The sequence below is a fragment of the Corapipo altera genome, unplaced genomic scaffold (genome assembly GCF_003945725.1).
Source record: "Corapipo altera isolate COAL_440 unplaced genomic scaffold, ASM394572v1 65, whole genome shotgun sequence".
Taxonomy (NCBI): Eukaryota; Metazoa; Chordata; class Aves; order Passeriformes; family Pipridae; genus Corapipo; species Corapipo altera.
This window is the reverse complement of record NW_020884891.1, coordinates 7117654-7142085: the sequence shown is the minus strand read 5'-3', so window position 1 is coordinate 7142085 and position 24432 is coordinate 7117654. Positions and strand designations below refer to the sequence as shown.

Genomic DNA, 24432 nt, shown 5'->3' with positions numbered 1-24432 from the left:
TCTCAAAATGGTACAAAAGGTATAGGACACATTCACAAATGAGTGCAATTTGGTGATGTTACACAAATACAAGACATGAATTCATGGGGATGTATCAATTTTTAGCAACTTGTTTTGTAGAGCACAGCAAACTAAACCTCAGTATGATTTCAGTTCCTTCCTGCTTTGCTGTAACTCTGGGGATCTTCCCAAACACCATTTAGAGCTTGGCGAAGAAAGCGGAACATAAGGCAATAAAAAAATGTCTTCCACCATGAAGATATGGCTAGTTTAGGAGATGGTCCCTGTGCCTGAAACAAACCTTTGCCATACCCACTGTGCTGGCACTGGGGACACAGAGACCCCAAACACCCCTAAATACCAGCAGGTCTCTCAGTGACAGTCTGGCACAGTCCTGTTCGCTTTTCCCCCTCAAACCCTGCAGAAACCTGCATGCCAAACACAAGGTGCTGATATCTTAATTCAATCAACTGATTTCAGAAAAACAGGCTCCAATTGTTAATCCAGTCTTGAGGAACTCTTTCCATTGTTTACCTTATTTCCATTCCACGAGGAAAGTACGTTGCAGGTGTAAGTTCCTGCTCCCAGTTTCCTCAGCACCAGGCATACAAGTGTGCACATACACACCAGCATTGACTAGGGCAATGATTTTGCATGCCTGGTGTGATAGCAGATCTGACTGACCCACATCAGAATGAAGAGCTCTTTGTATAAAAAGAGGGCAATGAATTCAGCCTAACCATTTGGTTAGGTAAAAAAAGTTATCTTACATGCTCTGCACTAAATAATATTTCCATTTTTATTATCTGACTAAACTAAAGCTTCTCTTAAAAAAAAAAGCAAAAAGCCCCCTGGATGCTTATCTTGTTTCTGTTAAAGACCTTAAAGAAGTGCCAAGAGAAAAACTCATTTTGCACAACTAAACCTTTTAAAGGCTAATTACATTTCCTTGTTAAACCAGAATGTTCCATTTCACAGGTGTGAACAAGCCAAAGTATGCCAGAAGGGGAACCAGAAACTGTGAAATAACCTGGAACAATTCTCTAAAACTGTGTTTACAATTGCAGCTCATTTCACTGAAATCCCACACCTGGACCTTGGCAGAGAACTCAGCAAAGTTCAAAGCCAAGAAGAACACAGGCCAATAGACAGCGACCCTCTCCTCCAGTGAATCAGACCAGTACAGGGTGTTTTTTCTGTTTGTATGTTCCTGCATTTGAAAACTGCCTGAAGACTGAGGCTCTCCCTGTAAACCCCTATCATGGCCTTTACCACCACTGCTCCCTACTCCAGATGTGCTGAGCCCTATGCAGCACTGCAGGTATCCTTGCAGTAACACTTCTACTGCTTCTTCTGCAACCATGAGAACCTCCCAGAGGCACAGATGATGGGTCTGAGATCCAGCAACATCAAGATCCATCACACAAAAGCCAGCAAAGCTGGAGGGAGGCCCTGTGTGGGGCTGCTGCAAGTCTTCCCTGTATTTGAGCTGTCACCTGAGTACTGACATCTCATTCTGCTCTCACTGGCAGGGTATGGGCTGCACTTCTGTTCTCCAGTCCACTGAAAAACATCCTCCCCTGCAGGCAAATACTGTGGCCACGCAAGGGAACAAGGGAGGCACGACACAGAGAACAAAACCTCACACTGGCAAATATAGGGATGTTTACCTGGACTTCTGGGTCAAAAGAAAAGATGTTTTGTCTTCCATCATTTCTGCTGAGTTTGTTCAGCTGATCTGTTTCTCTTCCATACTAGGACAAAGGAAGGCATTGACATTACTGCCTGGCCACACAGAGGCAAACATTTGTTATTGGGAAAGAAAGGAATCAAAACAAAATAATTATTTTTCAGGTTCCCTTTGTGATATGTGAGATGATGTAAAGCATCTTGGCTGCAGCCACCAACACAGTGCAATGACAGTACAGTGACGTGGCTGTGCCAAATGAGAAGGCAGGCAGAAGCAGGCAACTAAACCACACTCTGGATCATAAACAGGAGGCAGTTGCTGCCTAACTCCCCCCCTGCTCCCACAGCCAGGATGGTCACCCTCCATGAGCCCAAATGAGCAGTGCTGATCACTTCATTTGCCCTAAATCTGGTTCTTCCTCAAGGGAAGAACCACAACCCACCACACCTGGAGGTGATGAACATGAGGCCTCAAACCATCCATGAGACAGGCAGGTGGGATAACAGACCCCACCAGCACTTGGTGCCTGCCCAGCTCCCCCAGAGCTGAGGATACAGAAAGCAGAAAACCCCTTTCAAAGACAAGGTGGACAGAATTAGTTATGGGTGGGGAGAGTGACCTCTGCAAACACGGTACCTTCATCAGCTCTGGATGCATGCTTCTCTCCAGGCTCTCCAGGATGTTCTCTGATTTACCCTGCGTGCTTGATTCATCATCTGCAAGGACACGAGAAACAGATGTTCAAAACAACTGCAGCAGCACCGCTCTGCCAGAAAGCATCCTGCAGTATTTGCTAACAATAGCACAAAAACAGTTTACGGAGATTTTTCCATTCCTTGGGAGTAAGATTTTTCCATACATTACTAGTATCAAAGTGTACTATTACAGTCTGCTAGGTCTTTCCAAAGCAAAACTTCAGCACAGAGCCAATTTTCCAGGAGCCTTGAAACTTTGCCATGGATTTCCCTTCCAGAAGAAGGGTCACATTTCCCTCCACTTTTATTCCTCAGACTATTGTCTGTGTTGTAATAAGCCCCTTTGCATGATATTATGTGTCAGCCACAATTCTTGCTATTTATACAGCACACACTTCTCCAGGCACACTGCTTGCATCCTGCTGGAGAAGGGAGAAGGTAGGCATTTATTTACAAACTGACCTTGCACAGATTCCACAGTATCTTTCTTCTCTTGCACCAAACTCTCAGTATTGCTCTGAATGATCTTTCTCAGGGTCACCAGCCACTCTTCCATCTCCTGCTCAGTTTCAGCTGCAAGGTAGTGGCTGTATTTGTCTATTGTCTTCAGTTCAAATGCATAACGGCGCATCTTGGGACACTGAGCAAACAGAGAGACTTGTATTACATTTTCCTCAACAACTCAGCACAGTACTTGCCCCATAGCTCCTCTTTGGGAAAGCATCCTGAGCTGAAATACCACAAAATCCAATGCAGCACCCCCCCTGACACAGTAATCCTGCAGCAATCACCAAGGGCTTCCCAGCTGTGACCAAGCAGTGCACAGGTTCATGGCTGTCAGCTACTCTGAGAGTGAAAGCCAGATTGAATCACAGACACTGCACCAGGAGCAGCAGCAAGCTCCTTCTGATGTCCTCAGACCTTTAGCATTTAGCCAGAGAAGCCACTAACTGCATTTGTCTGACACAATAAGTAATGCTGCGCTCCAGGACACTTAGAGGCATCTATCTTAAAAGCAAGCGGTCCAATGCAACATTTCGGAGCTGTGCTGGCCTTTAAACAGCATTTTCGAACCAGAAGCCAAAGCAAATCTGATGCAACTTGGGAATTACATCCCGTACATCACTGAGGCGTGTGCATTACTGCTTTTACTGTGTTCAGAAAGATAAATGGGAACTCACAGCTCTGACTCATCCATGCTAAAGCAAACCACTGGGGTGATTTAAGCTGCCCTGCACCAGCTCCACCACACTCAGTGCTTGAAGCTTCTGCAGAGACAGCAAGGGCAGAAGGTACAGCAGGAACCCACTGCTGCCCCTCACCCTCACACAACTAAGCAAACCCAGGTTTTAGATTTGTACAAATCCCTGCTCCTAAAACCTTACAAGCCTTGAGCAGGTTCTAAGTCCCACAGAACTGCATGTTTGCATGGACTTATCAGGATGTGACTTAAGAAACAAGAAGCTGGTGCAAACAGAGGAGGAAGGTGCCCAAGACAAAGTCACACCAATTACTAACTGGCTTCAACCTTCAAGGTCTTGAAAGGCACCTGACCTACAATAACAGGTAAAAGAGATGGACAAAACAGGGAGGCAACAGATGAGGTAATGATGAAATGCTTGCATTTTACTCTTCAGCAGCTCTTCCTTGTCAAAAGTATGGCACCTTTGTGAAATGCCTTGTCTGCCTGTTGATCAGTTTAGCTGACCAGCTCTGGATTAGTTTGCAAATCCACGCCTTCAGACCTTGAGAGAGCACATGAATCTCAGAGCCAGCAACACATGTGCAACCACACAGAAAGCACACCTACCTGAACAACGTCATTGCAAGCGTCCAAGAAAATGCAGCCTTTGGATTCCTTTGAAATTTTCTCATCTTTATAGGAATTCAGAATATAGGAGCCATCTGTGAGTTGTGACAAGTAAAAATACCTCCTCTTGAATACCTGCAAAAGTACAAAGTCTTGCTGAGGCAAGTATTCACTCTATTGTAGATCACAAACCATGGCCCTGGTTTCCGTATCTGTCCTCCCTGCTACTGAGAAAATACTGTAACAAGAAACACTGCTGACTCTATAGTGTTGCAGATTCATCTATTTCACTATGATTTGCTTTTATAAAGAGAGATTTCCATCATCTTCTTTAATTTTAATGTCCTTGTTGTTATTACAAGTTTGCCCAACTAAAGCAAACCCCCAGGGCTTCCAGCTCGTCTCTCAGCTGGCTCCAGTCTCATTTATCTTTACAAAGTAATGCTACACAGTAAATTCAGATCACCACATGGCTTGAAGATTCATTCCACCTCAGAGCAGGTATTTCCAGAGCCTTTTTAATATAGGCCTCAGCTAGAATTACAAAGGAATTGTCTGTAAGACTTTGGAACAGACATGTGGAAATTCCTAGCACTCGAATGCAAGCCAAGGGATGCTGCAATCCAATAAACTGCTTGGTTTTTTGTGACTTTGGGTTTGTTTTTCTTATACAAATCTATTTTCAAGAACTGTTTTTGGCTTAGTGTTCAATTCCCACACCAAAAAGCAATAACTTTGGGAGAAGTGTTCCTTTGTTTGAACTCCTGATTTTTACAAAGAAAAAGAAGCTCTCCAGTATCTCAGAACATCTTCCTTCACGCTTGTCAGCCAAAAGACACTGGACTATAACTCAAGAGCACATTTTGGCAGCAACTGGGGTAGCACCATATGCTGTCAGGTCTGTAAGGACCAGGGTGCATTTCACAGTTGCTGGGTATCTGTGTTAGGAGAATCACAAAGGAAGCTGGGGCAAGCAGCACTGCAAGTATTTCTACTGTTCTGTGTATCTGGAAGACCTACAAATAAACACAGCATTTTTCATCCCACATGGGAGATTACAAGTAATTTCCTGCTCCCATCATTATGGACACTAGCACGTGTTCAGTAAACCCACTCAAGTGCACAGAACTGGGAGGAAGCATCGTGCTCTGAACCATAACCTAACCCTTCTGAGAAGTAACCTCTGGCATCCTTTGGACGACTAATTAGCTGTAGAGATGCTCCAAGGTTGTTGAGCTTTAAGTTTTATAAGATCTAACTAAACCTTCAGTTCAACAGACCATAAAAATACATGGAAAGCTAAGGATGCAAAGCATTAAGCCAGCTTAAACACTGATTTAGCACTTCACTGAATCAGTCTCAGGAATTTTGGCAGTGGATGCTACAGAAACCCATGACAGATCTCTCTCTAGATATTACAGGGTTGATATCCCTCGTGGGCATGGGATTTCAAGCTAAACCATTTGCATCTGATGATTTCTGTTCAAAAGTAAATGCAGAATCAAACAGCAAACACTATTCCTATGATCTTCCCCCCTTGTAAGCACTGCTGTCAGAAATCATTGTCAGAAGACAATGATTATTTGAAATTAATATTATAAACCTAGGAGCAGAGAGAACATCCCCTCTGATCAGGCTACAGGTGCTGCTGTTGAGCACTGTGAGTGCAGAGGGATGTCAAGAACTGGGCAAGTCCATTTGGGCAGAGAAGGACAGAAGTGCAATCTGGACACTGTGGTTGTAGTGCAGCACAACACAGGCTGCAAACCAGACAGGGAGAGCTGGGCAAAACCAGGGCACTTCTCTGTAAAGGAAAGGTTGCTCTGAAATAAAGGTTGGCAGCTGTCGCCTAATGACAGTTTGCTCATGGGCTGGCTCTCCACAAAACACTCTGCTCATGCTTAGCAACAGTGTGAGGTACCAGCAGCTCAGCACAGCACAGCAATGAAAGAACCAGCACTCACAATTAACACAGCACAGCAGCCTCTCCAAGTGGTGATAAGGCCAAAGGTGTTCAAAGTCCTCAGCTTTCATATATGTGCCTTGGGAGGTGTTTTGTAAGACACAGAAGCGACCAGGACCAGCTCAGAGAATGAGTACTGATTTTCAGTGCTGTGATATCAGAGTTTCACTGGAGGCTCTGGATCATATTAATGGAACTGAAGCCAGTGTAGTTCAAATGACTTCTCAGAAAGGTGGGTCTGAGGTGCTGGGTGCTGAGACCAATTACCACAAGAGGCTCAGACCAGAACAGACCCAACTGACTGCTTTGAGCATGCATCATACCTCCTCCAGAAGTTACAGGCAAAAAGAATTGCTTCAACCTTGCTTGGAAAAGCAGAGGATCAGAAAATCCTATTCTGTCTATCGCCTTCAAGCCCATTTCAAAACTCAAATTAAAATTAGCCCTATGAACAGTCCTGTTCTGCTTCTCCTGAAAGCATAACTCATTGAATTGAGACTTGGAACAGCCAGGATATTTGAGATTTTTTTAATATACCTTTGCAAAGCAGCCTCACTGCAGCCATCCTTCAGCTGCACCATTGAGCATAACTCCCTAACACTCTCTCTATGCTGTAACAAGGCAGCTGCATGGTGGGACAGCACATGGGCTCATTGCCACAGCAAAAACCTACAGTGGAACTATTAAAAATCTCTGCACAATCTAAGCAATGTCACGCCGGATTACGCAGAGTAGAGAACAGGAGACAAGGCAGCTGTTGCTTCTAGGTCAGCAATGCTCTGTCTCTGCAGTGATATCACCCCTGCTTTTAAAGCAAAGATCTGTCATTTCAGTTTAAAGCTGGCCTCCCTGCATATTTCCTACCAGCAAGGAAACCATCAATTCAGAAAGCTGCCTTTTCAGAGCAGCTGTTTCAGTTATTCAAGTTGCCTTCCTCTCCTGGGCCTCAGCTGCTCACTCAGAAAACAATCCTGCTTTACCAGAACACACTTCACCTTTTTGCTCAGCTTGCCCATCATGATCTGAAGTGCATCAGTCTTACATTCTGGACAGGGAAGGGTCAAAGACTGTTGCCAGACTGGGTTTTCCAGTCCACCATGGGATACTCTACAAGAGGTACGGATGCACATCCAAAACCAAACCCACTCACTGAGCTCCTGTGAGCTTCAGAGATGTGGTCTGAATTTCACCTCATGCCTTGTTCACAAGTAACTGAATCAAACTCACCTTCATGGTAACAGTGATGGTGCTATTTACATTTGCTTTGTGCAGCCAGCCCTGCTTTATCACACCGCCCTTCTGAGAGCACAGGGATGAGGAATCCTGAAAGACAGGAAAATATTAGAAAAACAGGAGGTCAGGTGAACTCTGTCTCACAGAAAATTCCCCCTGGGCACAGGGATTTGTCCACCCTGAAAAGCAACACCATTTCAACTACAGCAATACAGTGAAATGAAGAATGTATGTGTAACAGGTACAGCTACATAGACAGTGTTATCACAAAAAAAATTCAGGGATATCTCTTTCCAATAAAGAGGCAAAACAGGTTAGTTTGGGTCACCTTTAAAAAAGAAAGATTACATTTATGCTGATAGGCACAGCAATTTTGCAATAAGGAAATGCATGTTGGTTCTTATGCAGTATTTCAAAAACCTAGGGAAGAAGGACATTTTCAGAAAGGCCTGTTTAGGAAGTTGCAAAATGCAGAACTCAGGACTTATTTTGTCATTTTTGTTTGCCATTCCTCCATTTTAAATTTAGGCAAAAATCATCAAACCCCAATAACCGAAATGAACTGGCTGGTTTCACATTTATCAAAACAAAAAGTTTCAAGTGACCCAACCAGGTTGCTCGTGGCACATCCAGATGGAGTTTCCATCTGCTCCTGTCCCTTGGTCCAAGAAAGGGAGAACGGCTCTCCATGTGTACCTAACTGTGACCTCCACTGGGGAGGGAAATAAGAGCACAGAGTGATGAAAAAAACTTGCCCTGGGATTTCCACTGAATCAGCAGCAGAGGCAGCAGCCCTGGCCTGTCTGAGGATGAGCCATGAAGGGACTGGTTTATATCGCCTGCTGCACCCCAAGGGGAAGGTTTTCACTCTTTTCACATCGAACTTCCAAAGTAAATTCTCTGATACTTTATTTCCCTGGGTAAAACAACCCATGCTTTCTCCTTTATAATGCTTCACCTTTTTTCACCAAGAGATTTCTTTTGTTTAAATTTCCATTACACAATTCTAATGCAAATGCTCTGTTAGGAAACTGTAACAGAATCCTTTAGATATGACCATGCCAAAAGATATAAACATCCAAACATCTGCCAAAGCACTTGGAATACTCTTCTACAACAAACCTCAGTAACTTCTCTTGTTTGAGTATTTGGGACACTGGCCAGAAGAAAAAAGGTCTCCAAATTTTGATAGCATATTCTTGTCCTTTTGCTTTCTCAGAAGCATGCTGATAACATAGTGCACAGCAATGTCTCCAGCCCAGATTAGATATTATTAAAGAGGGAACACCTCAAGTTAATGATGTAAAGCAAACCAACAACACAGCCAAAAAAAGATTAAGGCCAAACTTGAGAAAACATTTCCATTTATAAAGAAGCCATCCTAGTCCAGACCTGAGGTGTGCTGAGACATACACAGTGATTGTGAGAAATGTGCATGAAACAGCTCCTCCAAATCTTCAGCTCTGTAACAAAGAAATGTCCTTTTTCCTCTGTAAGAATCTCAGCAGCAGCATCTTCATGCCATGTGAACTTTAAACATCTGGGCTAAACCCTTCCCTCTGTAAACAAAAACTTCTTAATGTCACAATTATGGATTAAGCTCCACATGGTACGTGAGACAGAAAAATGTCTGTCTATGTCCCTCATTTCTGTAGCAAACATGACACTGCACCATCCAAAATAACCAGCAGGTCTGAGATGTCCCAATTGTCAGAGCCCTCAGATCATTCCCATGGAGGAGCTCCAGGGCTGCAAATCGTCCCTGCAACCAACTGAGCACAAACATGTCAACTTCTAGAGGAAGAAAATGCCTGTACAGAGGACTGACACATGTGAAAATGTTGGGGAGAAGTGACTGATTAAGAATGGCAATGTCATGTGGAAAAGCCCAAAACTTTTCAGAAGAGGACCCCTCTGAATGAGGGTCCTCTTCTGATGAAGAGGATGACACACTGCAGTGCTTGGCTTCCTTTTTTTCTCTTCTACTGATGCTCTGTTTCAAGTGAAAAAGCATGAGAAATATGGCTAATCCTCCAGATAATTTAGGAGACCCTTGGCTTCAAGAAGTTATATTGTCATACTTTGAAATAAACTATTGTCTCACTTTTGATCCCATCTTCACAGCACAAAGCATCTCACCAGAAAACCATTCCTAGGAACTGAAACCTGCCTTTGCCTTGTGAAATCTTTTTAACAGATCTTAGGGTGGTATATGTAAAAAAAATCCCAAACTTCTCCATACCTCATCCTTTTCGAAGTCTTCATCAATTTCAAAGACGTGGTTTGGAATCTTGTCTGGCCTGAAGGATTTGCTGAAATCACAACACATTTTCATGTTTAATGACTGGAACACAAGGGTCCTCTGAACCAGCAGCTGATGCTGGATCCAGAAGCAACAGACACACTGCAGACTATAGAGCACAGAAGACAGATTTCAAGAGAACTACAGCCCCTTACAGCTGGGGAAAGCTAACATCTGAGTGCATTTCATGGAAATTAAGCACAAGCAGTCTGTAATTAGCTTTCTCTTGTTAGTTGTCTGATCCTGCAAACGTTTTGCTGACTTGCATTTATGCAACAAAGAGATACAGCAGGCCCAGTTTATCTTCCATCTTGCTAAAAAAGAAGCAAGATCAGACTGCAGATTATTCACAAATCTTAACACGATTTGATTGACTGTGTTACCCCCATTGCTGCTTCACATCCCCGTGAGACCACCAGAACAGACCCACTTCAGCCAATTAGGAAGAAAAAGCATTTAACAAGCTGCCAGCATAGGAGCAGCCTGGACAGGGGTCCAGACATGCCCCAAGTATGGGCAGTGAGAGCAGGGCAGGCGCCACCACGGAGAAAATAAGAATCCAGCAGAAATTGAAGATGTATGTGCCTGTCTGAGAAACCCAATTAGCTCTGGAGCTGGAATCACTGGCACAGCCCAGCATTTCCAAGCACACAGCTTCCCAGCACTGCCAGCATTAGCAGCAATACCACATCACTGGACTGAAGTTGTCCAGCAACTTCTCTGTACTGAGAGTACAAGGAAAATCTGCTCAGCATGGGAACACCGTGTGTAGCTCACAGGGAACATTAGCCCAGCGGGACAATGAGGCTCCTCATTCGGTCTGAGCAGACGCTGCCAACACTATTTACCCTGCCATGAATCTGGACTGCAGTCCACCCTCATCCCAAGTGGAGGGGGTGTTTATACACTGGTGGATGGGATGTGAAGCAATGACCCACACTGACAATACTGTGGGCATCTCCCTGACAGAGCTGAGTGACAATGGCACGATAACACAAACCACCTCTGGCTCTCTAACCTTCAGAGTGACATACCTCTGGAGCAGAGGCTGCTTGTGGGACAGGCATCAGGAAAAGGGCAGACTGCTTCTGCTAAACCCTATCAAACCCCAGCCCTATGACCACACATTAGTATTCCAAGGGAGCACGACACTTACCATGGCAACATCCGAAAGTCTCCTGAGTATTCCTCATACTTGTAGTTTACCACGTGCCAGTCAGAGCTGTAGGTTTTAATGCACTGAAAAGAAAACAATACAGCTCTTTGAAAGCTACACTAGGCAAAACAAAACCAGGCACAAGTCAGAAGGGCTACACACTGGGTGAGGGAAGCACAAGTGGAAAGGGTCTGAACAAGACTGCTTCACTTGTTTTATGTTGCAACACAGAATTTCATAAGGAACCTTTACAGCACAAAGACAAAAATCACACAGCATCTGGCCTGCCACACAGCTACAGATTTTGTATTTACGTCGCTCCAAGGCTCTAAAAAAGGAGTAGCGATTTGGGAAGAGACTTTTTTCCAGAAAGCACCAATTTTCTGCCCTCGGAAATGTAGGCATCACTTCACATTTAGTTCCACTGCACTTGGAAGGAGCAGTCCTAGAGAGCAGCACTTTACAGAACAAACCTGCAGCACTCTGGATGCTCCAGGGAGGTTGTGTATACCCCCTTGCCCAGCTGCACTCCTGCACCTTGCAGCTCAGGCAGGTGGTGCAAAGCCACACACCTTGTCTGTGAACAAAACCCACTGGAAAGATGCACTGCACAAGAGATGCACATGAGAACCCTCCCATGCAGCCAGCCTGCCAGCAATCAGTGCTTCCCACAAAGGAAAAACCAAGTGATCTGCAACCCTGCAGATCAGGAGCTACAGTTGAGCATCCTGCCCAAGGGACAAAGTGCTGAAGGCAGGTGTCACGTGGACTTTGCCCCTACCTCTTTGACAAAGAGACTCTGAGCTTTTTTTAGAGCATCTTCTGGCACTGTCGACTGGACAGTCCTTCTCTGTCGGCCGATGACTGAGATCTGCACAAAAAAGGGAAAGACGTTGTCAGTGCAAACTGCTTCTTCAGGGCTTGACACTTGCTTTAAATGAATGTGGTGGGCCTAAATCACCAGTGGGTCATTTCGGTTTTATGTGTCACTACTGCAGCCAAAATTAACATGTGGTTAATGGTGGAAGTTTTCCAAGGTACACAGGACCGGAGACAAGTGAACCTCAAACACGGGGAACAGCCAGTGCAAACTCACAGATACATCTTCGATCGGGAATATCAGCAGGTCCCGGAGGGGATCGCTGTAGATCTGAACTCTGCGTTGAAGGATCACGTTCTCATAGTCCAAGGGTTCCACCACTTTGGTTTTTTCCTGCAGGAAAAATAGAAGATGAAAAAAAATTACGTATATATAATATCCAAAATAACCAGTAACAAACATCTTGTGCTTAATTAGCCTGATGATTTCAGATTGTGTGACCGCTGGACTGTCTGTTACCTCAGCACTCTGACACTCCTGTGCTGCAGGTAACCACCTGCGAGAGTGTTTTGCAGGAGGGAAATGATGGGTTAAGTTATTTGTGTCTGGTAATAAGCTATGGGAAGAAACAAAGCACTGTGCTGCTCTCCTCTCAGCACAGTCTCTAATTTCTTAATGGAGCAAGAAATCCTCCTGGACAGTCCACAGCTTTAATAGCTACGAGATCCAGCATCTTTATGTTTGAGTAGCTCATCTGTGCAGCTCAGAAGAAATATGGGCTCCTATGCTGGCTCTGCTCAGCTCAGAGCTGGTTGTGCTTGAGGAGGGGATGAGAGTTGTGCTCTCTCTGGAAATGTGCCGCAGGCGGGATGAGAGCAGGCCTGCTGCTACGACTGCCAGAGCAGGAATCTCACCCCATGGAAGGAAGAACAGCATCCCTCTGGAAAGACAGGAAAGCCCTCTCCATAAATCACACCTCAGACACAGCCAAAGGCTGGAAAAATCTGGAGCCTAGTTTTGTTCTCACTCACATTTCTGGGAAGCAAAAGGAACTTCTCCAAAATCTCAGGAGTCGAAAGTAAATCTACTAGGAGAGCTCCATTACATTCATTACTACACTCATTTTGTATGTGTTACAAGTCCAAAAAATGAAACTTAAAAAAATAAGAAAAACACAACTTCTGAAGTAGGCAAGTGCCATCTCAGCTGCCCTGACTGACTTCAGATTTCATGAGCAAGAGTCAGGCCCTCAGCATTGCACTGTGAAAAATCAAACATCACACCAAAAGCCAAACCATGACTCTGTACAGGAATGGTCACAAGAAAACAGGAAGCAAATTCTGACACATCAGCTCTGCCTTGTTTTGAATCTTGACCAAAATCCTGATGCCTGACCCTGCCACAGACAGTGTTTATGAACCCCTCCCAGCAGCGCGTGATGCCACGTGCCTCTGGAGATGACATCCTTGCAGAATGGCATGTGTGGACTCTCCACCCTCGTAGGAGGAACACTGGATGCTTCCCTATGGGCAGCAAACTTTACCTGCCAGTTGAATGGCTTTGCTGGGATGAACTGTTCACATAGACCAGAGCAAAAGACAAGACCAATACAAGGTCTCTTGCTGATTCAGCACAACCTGCAGCCTAAGAAAATGAGCCTAAAATGAGGACAAAAGGCTCAGCATCATCTAACACCACTGAGTAAACAGCCACACCACCAAGAGTACAAACAACTCAATATTTTCTGTGACATGAGATAAGCCAAGAAATCAAGGTTGCTCTTCCAAAACCATTTCTAGCCAGAGGTTTCTGTCCTGTGCCTTTGGCTCCTCAGGCTCTGGGATGCAGTAATGAATGTCTTCAAGGTCTTTGCAGCAAATGTGATCCAGGGTTTTGCTTTAATGACAACTGAGCATCTCCTGTGTTGAAGCAAAGTTGGTGCTGGGACTTTGGGGAGGCAGCTGTCACATGAGAGGGTAATGGCCCCAGGCAGGAGCTATTTAGGGACAGTCATATTTTAAGCTTGTTTTAATCTTTTTCTGAAATGTTGCAGAAAATCTTTGTACAATGATATCTTCTCATATACCAGCACCTTTAAACAACAACAACAACAAAAAGAACCCAAACAAACAAAAAAAACCAAAGAATTGTAGAAAAAAAAATTCTTTCCATTTTTGCCATATCTGGTAAGTACTACGAAGAGAATAAAAATCCAGGATCTCCACCAAACCTGAACAGTCCTTTAGGCTGGAGCAGCAAAGGCCACCTGTAGCTTCTCTCACCCAAAGGACCAGCCCCACTGAGCAGAGGCTATTCCTCTGTCCCAGGTGCATGACTGGTGCTTTTAATAATTCCAAAAAGCAAAATCAAAATGAAAGCTTTTCCCCACAGCACTTCAGAAATGCAAGGCAGGTACCTTTCAAGCTGTGTTTCCCAGCACTGCATCCCAGCAGCAGAGTGACATCCAAGCATCTCTCTGACAGGGGACAGCACAGAGCCTATGTACAATTAAGGCCAGTTTTACTCATGTAAAGGATGCCTGGGTCCTGTGTGAACCTCCAGGCAGAGCAATTTCTGCACAGCCATTCACTGAGCACCTGCTCTGTCCTGCTGCTGGCTGTCACAGAATCATTAAGGTTGGGAAAGACCTCTAAGGTCACCAAGTCCAACCACTAACCCAGTCCTACCAGGTCCACCACTAAATCATGTCCCCAAGTGCCACATCTACACATGTTTTTAACACTTCCAGATATGGTGGTTCCACCACTTCCCTGGGAAGCCTGTTCCAATGCTTGACCGCCCTTTCAATGTAGAAATTTTTCCTAATATCAGATCTAAACATCCCCTGGTACACCTTCAGTCTGTTTCCTCTTGTCCTATTGTTTGTTACCTGGGAGAAGAGACCAACCCTCACCTTCCACAAAGAAGCTTCTACTCTTGGCTGGGGAAACTCCTGCCTCAGACAGTTTTGCATCCATAATTTCTTTTTTCCATGCTACAGAAATCCAGCACAGATTAGCTTAGATACCTGAAACAAAGTTCCCTTTAGTTGCTCTCTGAAAATTTTGCTTCACTGCTGGCACAGTCCTGAAAAGAACCTCACACGCCTCAGATTACCAGTGAGAAAGACAAAGGTCCGTCGGCAGAGAGCCCATGCTCAGTGCCAGAGCATCCAGGGACTGCTGCCTGCTCCCTCAGCTGTGGGGGATTTGGGAACAGGGTGGCAAATGCTGCTGGCCACACTACACATAGAGCACTTCTTCCTCCTGCATCCAAGACCTGAGCTGCACGGGAATTTAATAGGAAAATAAAAAACCCATCTGAAAAACAGGACTCTGAAAAACCCAACAGGTAGACAGAGAAAAGGAACTCATTTACTCTCAGTTAGTCTCATGTTCATTAAATGCTTAATTGAATTTGGTTAATCATCTGAAACACTGGTCTTAATGCAGGACAGCACAATGTACTTCTGAAAGTTTGCCAAGCTTTGCAAATTGATGTGAAATAACAGGACATCTATTTGAAAGTCTGGGGTCAGGTGTCCCCAAGGCTCATCTTCCCCACAAGACCAGGCAGGACCCCATGGAGTCCATACATCCACTGGGTGTATGGCTCTGCTGACCTCTCAAATTTACCTCTCTTGCTGCTGATCACTGCAGCAATCCTGTCAAAACTCAGCAGCATCAGTGGGTTAAAGCAGTGCTATGAGCATTCACATCAACTTCCCTCTCAACTCACTCCCCGCAGCAGCTGTAACAGGAAATACGATTCCCTCTAAGAACCTTCCACAGTGCTGTGGCTTTGGGAACACTGAACTCAGGCCTTCTGATCACACAGTATTTTTAGTCCTTTTTTATTTTGCAACATGGTCCTGGAAGAACTAGGACTGTGTTTCTAAAGATGTCCTTCTTAAAAGCTGGGGCTTTGAATAACACTTTTTCTCTAGCTTTGACACCAGCAAGACAAAGTCCTGGCCATCATCCTCATGGGACTCAATGACAACTAAAGGATAAGGACTGAAAAGGATCCCACATCCTCACATGAGAGGTTCCAAAACCCATACAGCACTGCCCACCACAGATTCAAAAAAAATCCTTAAAACTCACTACAGCCCTTCCAGTCTTGTGAATTTAATAATATTGGAAAAAAAATGTGTCATGCAGGCTGGTGCTGTGATCTGTATCCTACAAACCAGTGACACACAGGTCATAACCCAAGAAGCTCCAGGAAAGTTGTGCACTGTCACCCACATGGGTTCTGCAGCATCCACAGGCAGACACTTCTCCTCTAGAGCTCTCCTTACCCAAGGTGTGCCGATTCCCTGTCTCAGCACACAGCAGCCCTCCATCACCTGCAGCTCAGTGTCACACACCCAGCACACCACCCAGTCTGTCACAGGCCACAACAGGAACCACAGCAATCTCTCTAAAGAGAAGCCAAAAGATGCAGGTCAAGCTATTTGTTAGCAAAGAAGTTGCTCACAGAAGGACATGGCCTGTGTCCTGCCTGCTATCAAGGAAACAAACTCCTCCATCCATCCTGAACTGTGTAGGCTTGCCCAGCAGGGCCAGGCATGCTCCTGTCCCTGCAAACAGACCTATGGAGTAAGGAGGGAGCCATCCCAAATACTTTTTGCCTTTTGGCCCAGTGGGGCTGGAGTTAAAGCATTAAATGCTGAAAATCAGATTTCAAAGTAGTTTTCCTGAAGAGCTTGGTTGAAGCACACACCTCCTAACATCCCGGGTTCAGACTGAGCTGCCCAGTGCTGTCACAACAGCAGATGGCACCCACCAAAGTCATTATGAAAGCAGAGGAAAAACTATTACACTAAAGTAATTAGAGTCTTAGAAACCACAAAATCCTCCACAGGGGAAGCCAATACCGAAGTACAAAGAAATGCTGCCAGTCCAGCAACAAAATCAATCCATTTCTGCAGGAGAAACCGTGCAGCACTGTCAAAGGCATCCGGTGCTCTCTGGCACACACACAGCAGATATTCACCCAGGGCAGGCACTGTGATGCTCCTCAGGCTCCTCTGACCTCCTGTGGAACAGCAGCACTGGCAGGTTGGAGTGAGCTGCTCTCTCCTGTGGTTCCTGTGGATGCAACACTCGAGCACACTCAGCAGCAGCTCCAGCCCAAAGCATCACAGCTCACTATGCTGGGATAAAAAGCAAGACCCATGGGAAATACCTCATGTAAAACATAAACATGATTTTAAACAAGGATAACAGGAGAGCAGTGCACCTTCCCACATAAGCCTCTCTTTAAAAAAACCACTGGTTTGAGCCCAACACACCAACAGGGGCCATGTGGAGCACAACGAAGAGGATCATCTCCTGTGCTGGAGACCCCATCCATGCTGGGTCACAAGGCTGCACTTGGACAACAGCACAGGCAGAACAACAGCCTTTCTATTGGAGTATTGACTCCCCACCACAAGCAACTTGGCTGGCATTTTAACAGGAAATTCAATGAAATGACTTCAACAGAAACATGCCCACAAACACCAACGCAAGGCTCTGCCTTTGGTCAAGCACGAGCACAAAGAGCCTGGCACAAGGGAAACCCCCAGTGAGGTCCTTGTCCTCAGTGCCCTGCCCTCTGACAGCCCGATCCCAAAACCCTCCGGATAGAAACGACCAGAGAGAGAGAGCAAAGGAAAAGTTTAGCAAAGGGAATTACCCATTAACAAAGAGGGGGAAACTTCAGAAGTCAGACTGAATTGTCACCTTTCTGTATCCATTCACAAAGCCTATAAAATTCCTCATATCTACTTTATAAACAAAGGCTCATGATGACAGCTGGGGATGTTCATGCGGGGAAGTATCGGAAATAACATTTCTATTTTAAACTTTTAGTGCCTTAAAAACAGTAGCCACCTGTCTTCTAGTGTTCTGCATTTGAATACCATACAAACATGCCACTTTGTTATATGATTAATGTTTTTCTGAGGTCCTTTTCTCCCAGAATTACAACAGGTATAACCCAGGTGATGTGAACGTTCAGAGAGTGAAAGAAAGATGTTTTTTTTAAAACAGCAGCCAAAGGAAAACTATGAGAAAGCTTTTTTATTTTCAGTCCTTTCAGTCTGTCTCTCATTTTAAGCAACATCCAGAGAGGAAAATGGCAAAGCCAGCTGGTTTGGCTCCACTGTAACTGGTTTGATGGTCACTTTGCAATGACACAAGCCCTGCGGTGGCTGCCAGCACACGTTATCTGTTGCACAGAGGAAGCCCAGCCCAAGAGCTGAACCAGGCTCGACTTTCACTTCTCATGGCACTAACAGCCAGCACAAACACTCACACAGCCCTGCAACGCTTCCTCCTGCCTCCCACTGAAAAACTTGCGGGTTCGGCAGCACCTGACACGTGGTGTTTTCTCACAGCCTCAGAAATGAAGCCCTAACCAGTGTGTGCATCCACTCCAAAGCAGCAAGACAGACAACTGAGATGAATATTAACAGTGCTGGTTCTTCAGAGTAGCTGAAGAGAGAAGAGGAAATAGCACAGGCCACACATACATCTAAATGTACACATAAATACATATATATATCTCAGAGTGCCCAACAGTTCCCTGAATTTTAGCGACCATTCTACAGCCTATTTGCTGCCTCACCTATTGCAAACCTGTAGTGCACTGACATGGAAAGCCAGGCAAAGCCCAAATTTTAAAACAAATCCTAAAGGGCCAATTAGGTGAAATACAGCAGAAAACAAGAGGAAAAGTCAATATGGGGAATTAAAAGCTAAAGAGGGCGGGGAAATGGAAGCATACAACTACCCTTTGGACACACTTATAAGTCACATCACTTCTGAGACAGGAAACAGCCCTGGGCAGAGGGACCACTTCCCACTGCAATATGCAATCTGGAGATGTGAGGATGCCTCAAAAACAGGCGAGAGAACTCCCTATTTTCTTATTTTGCTCATGAAACCTTACAGTACATGGGAGAATTAAAGGGATGCCTGGAAACTGAGCAAATTCACTTGGTAAACTGTATGGGCATGTGGAATTGAGCAATTTCTATCCATAGAAAAGCTCTTCCACAGCCAGGGATTTAGAGATCAGGTCAGGGCAAACTCAAATTGTGTGGTCTTTCAGGGTTTTCTTTTTTTTTTTTGAAATCACATTTGTGATTGTTCACTTTTTCCACCTCCAATTCCTGCACTGCCATCTGATCCCATTTCCACACTCTCACTCAAGCTTGCAGGAAGGCTGTGGAGCTTCATCTACAAAATCTGAGAGTCATGGATAATTCATCATTCCAGGATCCTGGGCATAAGAAACAACAACGAAAAGTGGCAAAAGCCGGGTTTGGCCATCCAGCACCTGGAACCACCCTGTGCAAAGCCAGAATAAAGTCTGTGCCCAAAAAGTTTGCATTCAAAAGCACAGGAGAAAGGGAAGAGATGGAAACAGACATCAGGGAGGAAGGGCAAGCAGGGAGACAGTGTGAGTCAGCACATATGGCAGCAGTCGCAACACGACACAGCCTTGCTGCTGCCAAGAGGTTTGTGGGCTTCTCAGCAAAGCCACATTTTGGGAAGAAATCAGCAGGGAGGCAATGAGGCAGCTCTCAGCAGGTGATGGGGAGCTTGTGTCCATGAGCCTGCTGCAAACCCAGCACGCGGCTGGACGTGGCAGACGCGCAGAGAAAGGATACGGTAAAACCACAAGGATGAAAAATAGTTGATAAAGCTGGGTATGAGCAGGCCAAAACTATTTTTACACTGGCCAGAGAGAAGGAAGGTTAAATAGACAAAGAGGAAAGTCCCAAGAGGAATCCTGGCTGTGCTGAAGACACCAAAACACTGAGAGACCACAGGAGAAACATCTGCACCTGGGACAGGGAAGAGGGACGGGCTGTAAGGTGGGCGTGCAAACACACGAAGCATCTTGTGAAATGGAAAGGGAGGGAAACCTCACCAGAAGGAGGAGGAGCAGGGGAAGCAGGAAGAAAGAAGGATGTCAGGAGCTGGTCCAAGGTGGTACAGGGGTGGGTGGGATAGGGAATGTGGGTTTTGCTCACCTGGGGATGAAGCTGTGCAGGGGCCACGTCATGGGAAGCAAGACTTGTGTGAAGGTTGGGGCTGTGTAGCTGGGAGAAGCAGGAGATGGAGTCAGGGAGACCAGGGATGGTGGAGAAGGTGTGTGCTACAGACAGGAGAGGAGCCCCATGGGCAATCAGGAAGGGAAGAGGTGAGGAGAAGGAGCCTGACAGGGAGTGATCAGGTGCCAACATAGCTCAGAGCAATGCTCTGCATAGCCCTCCATGGACAGCAGGTGAGCAGCCCCTGAAACAGCTCCTGACAGCTCTGATGTGCCACTGCCAGGGCCCCAGCTGCCCCACGGGCACTGCCTGCTGCAGGACAGCTTGTGCTGCACCCCACTCCCTGCTCACCCAGGTCCTGCATCCCAGAGTACAGCTGGCAGAAATAACTTGCAAGGATGCTCACAGCACGTGGATGCACATGGATGTTTTGTGGCCCTGAGCACCAAGAGCAAAGCAGGACACAGACTTGCACAGGCTGGACCAAAAGACAGGAGCAGATTAGTGGCATGCCAAGCCTCCAAAGGCTCTCCCCACCCTGCAGCAAACAGATCCTCCCTCAGGCAGTGTGGGCTCCCCAGCAGTTGTTAGGTGATGCCTTCAGCAGGGTACCTCAGCACCTTCTTTCCTTGCAGTACTCATCCTATCCTGGAAACAAATGCTTCACCAGCTGTGGCCCAGGAAAGCAGACTCTCCCTTACCTGGTCCTCAGCACCCCCAAAGCAAACTTCAGGGCTCACTTTGTCTCTTTGTCACCCAGAAATGGGTACACGTGGCAGAGGAACCCCAGCAGCTGGACAGCAGGAGACACAGCTGCAAGTGCATAATTTCCAAGGATCTTTTGAGACAGGGGTCTGGGTGAGAGTCCCCATGCTCCTATCTCCATATAGGAGTTATGTGCCAGTCTGTGCCACACTCCAGCTCTAAATGAAGTACCAGCAGCACAAGGCTGCTGTACCCCACTCTTTCCCTGCTCTGTATTACATGGAGATAGGCTGTGTCTGACAGGAGCTCTCAGAGAAATAAAAAGCCATGTGGTAGGCAAGGGGAGGATGGGTGCACAGTCCTGGCACCCTGTAAGAAAACACTTGCAGTGGAAATGACTCAGTCTTTCCATCTGAAAGCACAGAGCAAAAGCCAGCCCCCTCTCCTATGCTTCCCTCCACCCCACTCAAGTTCTGTGCAAACCAACCCACACCTCTCCCCTCCTGCACCGATGGTCCTGGGTGGCAGCAGAACCTCATTTTAGCACTGCAAATGGCAGACTGGGTTCTGGCAACCTGGATGTCTCCTTTTTCAGAGTAATGCCCAGTTCTCTAGTGACAAAGTGCCTGCAGTTTTCAGCACTGTCTTTGAGAGTGGTGCAGCATCAGTGTGAGACATCAGCTTGGAGAAGGCTTGAATGAACAGTCAAAAAGTTGATGTCAGTGTAGACAGGCAAATATTTACCTGTCATTATTAGGCCTAGCAAATAAAAGAAATTCAGCCCTTGAAGCATCTTCAGATTGGCTTACAAATTACAGGAAGTCAGGATAATCAACATATGACTTTTCATTTCCCTTCCACTTACTCAGAAGTGGATACCACACTTCACAGCCTTTAGCAGATCCCATTTTGAAGCTGAGTTCTGCAGCCACAAGGGCCAATAACACTGTTTTTTTCCTGAAAGCTTGAGATTCTTGCATAATCACTTAAGCAAAGGAAACAGAAAGCAGCTGCATGGCAATGAAGCAGTGAGAGTTCACAGCCCAATTGTGAGTGGCTCAGCCTAGAAGGCAGTGCTGCCACTCCAGCCCACCTGCACTTCATCTTCACACATCACCTCTGAAAAATGATGCCTTGAACAAGTGCAGAGTCAGCAGAAAAGCACTGTTGGTAGCTGGGGGCAAGGCCCATCTCTGGCATGAGCCAGCACTGTTCTTGCACAGGCAGTGGTTTAGGACAAGTATCTGAGATAGCTTTTGGTATCCTATACCCCTGTGCTTGACCTTCCTCAGGACCTCTGAGTGCTCCTGTGTGACAGACACCAGTGTCAGCTCAGTACAGACTCCTACAGTCTCCACTCCCCAGACACAGCACCTGAAGTCCTGAGTCCCTGCCTGCACAGGTACATCCTGGCACACATCCAGCCCTTCCCCTTGAGGAGCAGAGGGAGGGATCAGAGCAGCTCTACGTCAGCCAAACTGCACCTGCATCCAACCGAGCATCTGCCGCAGAGCATGAGATGTGAAAACACGTCACAGCTTTGATTTTCTCCTCCAAAAATAATAGCGTTGATAGAATCTGGCAAAAGGGTACTGATTTCTGTGGGACAGCTGAAGTTCTGCCAGATAGGTCTCCTCAAAACATTCTGTAAGCACAGGCATGCTAAAAAAGGAAAATAGTAACTACAATGACAACAATACATGTTATTTATTTAAATTCTTAACTGGAACATCCCGAAGTGCTTTTCAGATGTCACTTCTATTTCATCATTTATTTATGTAGTATCAGTTTTATATTTAGCATCCAGTTCCACAATAGTCAGCTTCAGAACATCTTAAAGCAATTAATGGCACATAAGCAGAACCCCTCCCTTTCCTGTCTGTCTTAAACTCTTGTTTTTCACTAAGAAACCACTTGCACATGGGGCCAAGCCAACTGCGCAGCTGCTGCCCGAAGGCGAGGAGGCAGAACACTCCTCATCGAGCTGGAACGGGGTGAAGAGACTTGTTCAAGCCCACAGAGCAACACTGGGGAAAAACGGAGCAGGAAGTTACAAGATAGTTTTGAGTTGCCTCAGCAACACAGCAAACACCCCAGCAGTGCAGTCAAACTCAAAGATGTCAGCGGTGGTTTAAGCAGCTCAGGAAGTTGTTTGTCTCAGCCTCATCTATGCTCCATTTTCTGGCTGCAGGCATTGGATACAGGTGCAAACAGCTGCAGCAGCTGCAGAGTTAAACTCTGTTCTCCCCAGCAAATGCAGGAGGGGCTGTGGATGGGCTCTGTGAGGGACAGGCTCTGGGAGGCTTCAACCCACCCATAGACAAAATGCTGCTGTCAACAGAAACACCTCAACATTTCCTCAGGTACAGACATCTATACAAGTTCCAGCATCATGCAACAGGACAAGGGAGTGCTCAGGGCTCCCCAGGCACAGAGGGAAAGGCAGAATTGTGTGGAAAACCTGTCTGAGTCCAGCACAACTTTCCTGGAGCCCCAAACTGCCATGGAAAGTGGTTGTCTGTTGGCAGCTGGGTTTGCCTCCCTGAGCACCAGCTCTGCAGGCATTCAGCCCACCCCAGCCAGTGCTATCACCTCCCTCCAAGAGATGGAGACTTCCTTTCCCTTTCCCAACCATATCTCTTCTACCTGCCCCTATCACAAACCCAGCTCCTTCCAAGCCTCTCATGTCCCCATGCCCCTCCATCCCTTTCTGGTTGGCACAACACTTCCCTCGAGCCCCTGCTCCAGCTAACCCCCATGTCCCCAAGGACTGAGCCACAGAGCCATGGGCTTGGCAGCCTGATAGAGCCCTGGCAGACATGGAGTCAGCTTCCATCCTGAGCTGTGGCTTCCTCCAGACTTCTGGGAGATGTGCCCCACTCCTCACACAGACACTGCCATCCAGCCCACATCCCAGGGTCCTGACTCCTGCCAAAACAGGTACATGTATGGCTGCTACGGAGCAATGTACAGCACCCTGACATCACCAGGTCCTAACACTGCACAGGGGAGATTTTTCTGGCCCCACCCATGCAGTGTCCTCACTCTGGGGACAGAGAGACCAGGCTGCAGACAGGATGTCACCCAGCATGGAGCCAGAAGCAGGATGAGAGAGCACTGTGGACCAAAACACACAGGGTCTCCTTCCAGATGCAACCACTCCCCAGGAACAGCTCTGTGACAGGGGATATTAATAGGGAGAGAAGAAACTGCATTTCAGCAAGAAAGGAGAGAGGGGTGAGAAAGGGGTCAGGAAGAAGCAGCCCTGACCCCATTAGAGAAGCAGCGGGAGGCAGGGAAAAACTGTAAAGATAAGTGAGGGCTGTGTTGAAGGAAAGAGGAGCCAGCAAAGGGAGAGCTTTGATTTGTACTTTTTAAGGGAATGAAAGAGATGGAAAGAGTTGGTGGCAGGGAAACATATTCCAGCATTTTTAAGATAACAGCAATGGTCACAAAGGTATATGAAACTACTCTTTTCTTCCTTGGACAAAGAAGTAGTGGGGAGGCCAATTAACCAGGGATGCTGAAGCACACGTGTGCCCCATGCCTGGCTGTTCAGCTGCTGTGTGTGACCGTGACTTGCATTCTCAGGCCACAGAAATGTCAAAAGCTTTGTGCATTTTCGCATCATTAGATATAATAAATCAGCATGCAAAGGGCTAAGTGAAATGATGAAAGAGCCACCCAGCTGCATATAGAAAAGGACACTACACTATACACTACAGCAGGCAGTCCTGGTTCAAATGCTCGTGGTCCTTGGGGGAGATATCTGCAAATATCTCCAGATACCAGAAGAGGCTGAAATAAAGCCCAGGAGCCATCCCCCTCACTGGATTCTGAGTGCACCAAATCCCCACTGCATTGCTGGCATTAGCTGCAGGCACCACCACCAACCATCTGTTCCAGGCGTTTCACTGCATTGACAGTGGTGGGTCGGGGCAGATGCTGTCAGTGCAGGGACACCTGCACTTTTATGATACTGTCCTTGGCACACAACAAACCACT

At 46.3% G+C, this 24432-nt stretch overlaps 1 protein-coding gene across 7 annotated transcripts in view; it reads right to left on the bottom strand.

The window, feature by feature from the left end:
• Positions 1 to 24432, bottom strand: part of DOCK11 (dedicator of cytokinesis 11) — an 80927-nt gene that overhangs the window by 50296 nt on the left and 6199 nt on the right. For all 7 annotated transcript variants that reach the window (XM_027645349.1, XM_027645343.1, XM_027645345.1 and 4 more), the window contains exons 2-10: positions 11946 to 12062; positions 11631 to 11720; positions 10850 to 10932; positions 9634 to 9703; positions 7386 to 7481; positions 4196 to 4330; positions 2848 to 3025; positions 2327 to 2406; positions 1671 to 1754 (exon numbers count right to left, since the gene is read on the bottom strand). In XM_027645349.1, the coding sequence (XP_027501150.1) occupies positions 1671 to 1754; positions 2327 to 2406; positions 2848 to 3025; positions 4196 to 4330; positions 7386 to 7481; positions 9634 to 9703; positions 10850 to 10932; positions 11631 to 11720; positions 11946 to 12062 (933 nt within the window). The remainder of the gene's footprint in view (positions 1 to 1670; positions 1755 to 2326; positions 2407 to 2847; positions 3026 to 4195; positions 4331 to 7385; positions 7482 to 9633; positions 9704 to 10849; positions 10933 to 11630; positions 11721 to 11945; positions 12063 to 24432) is intronic.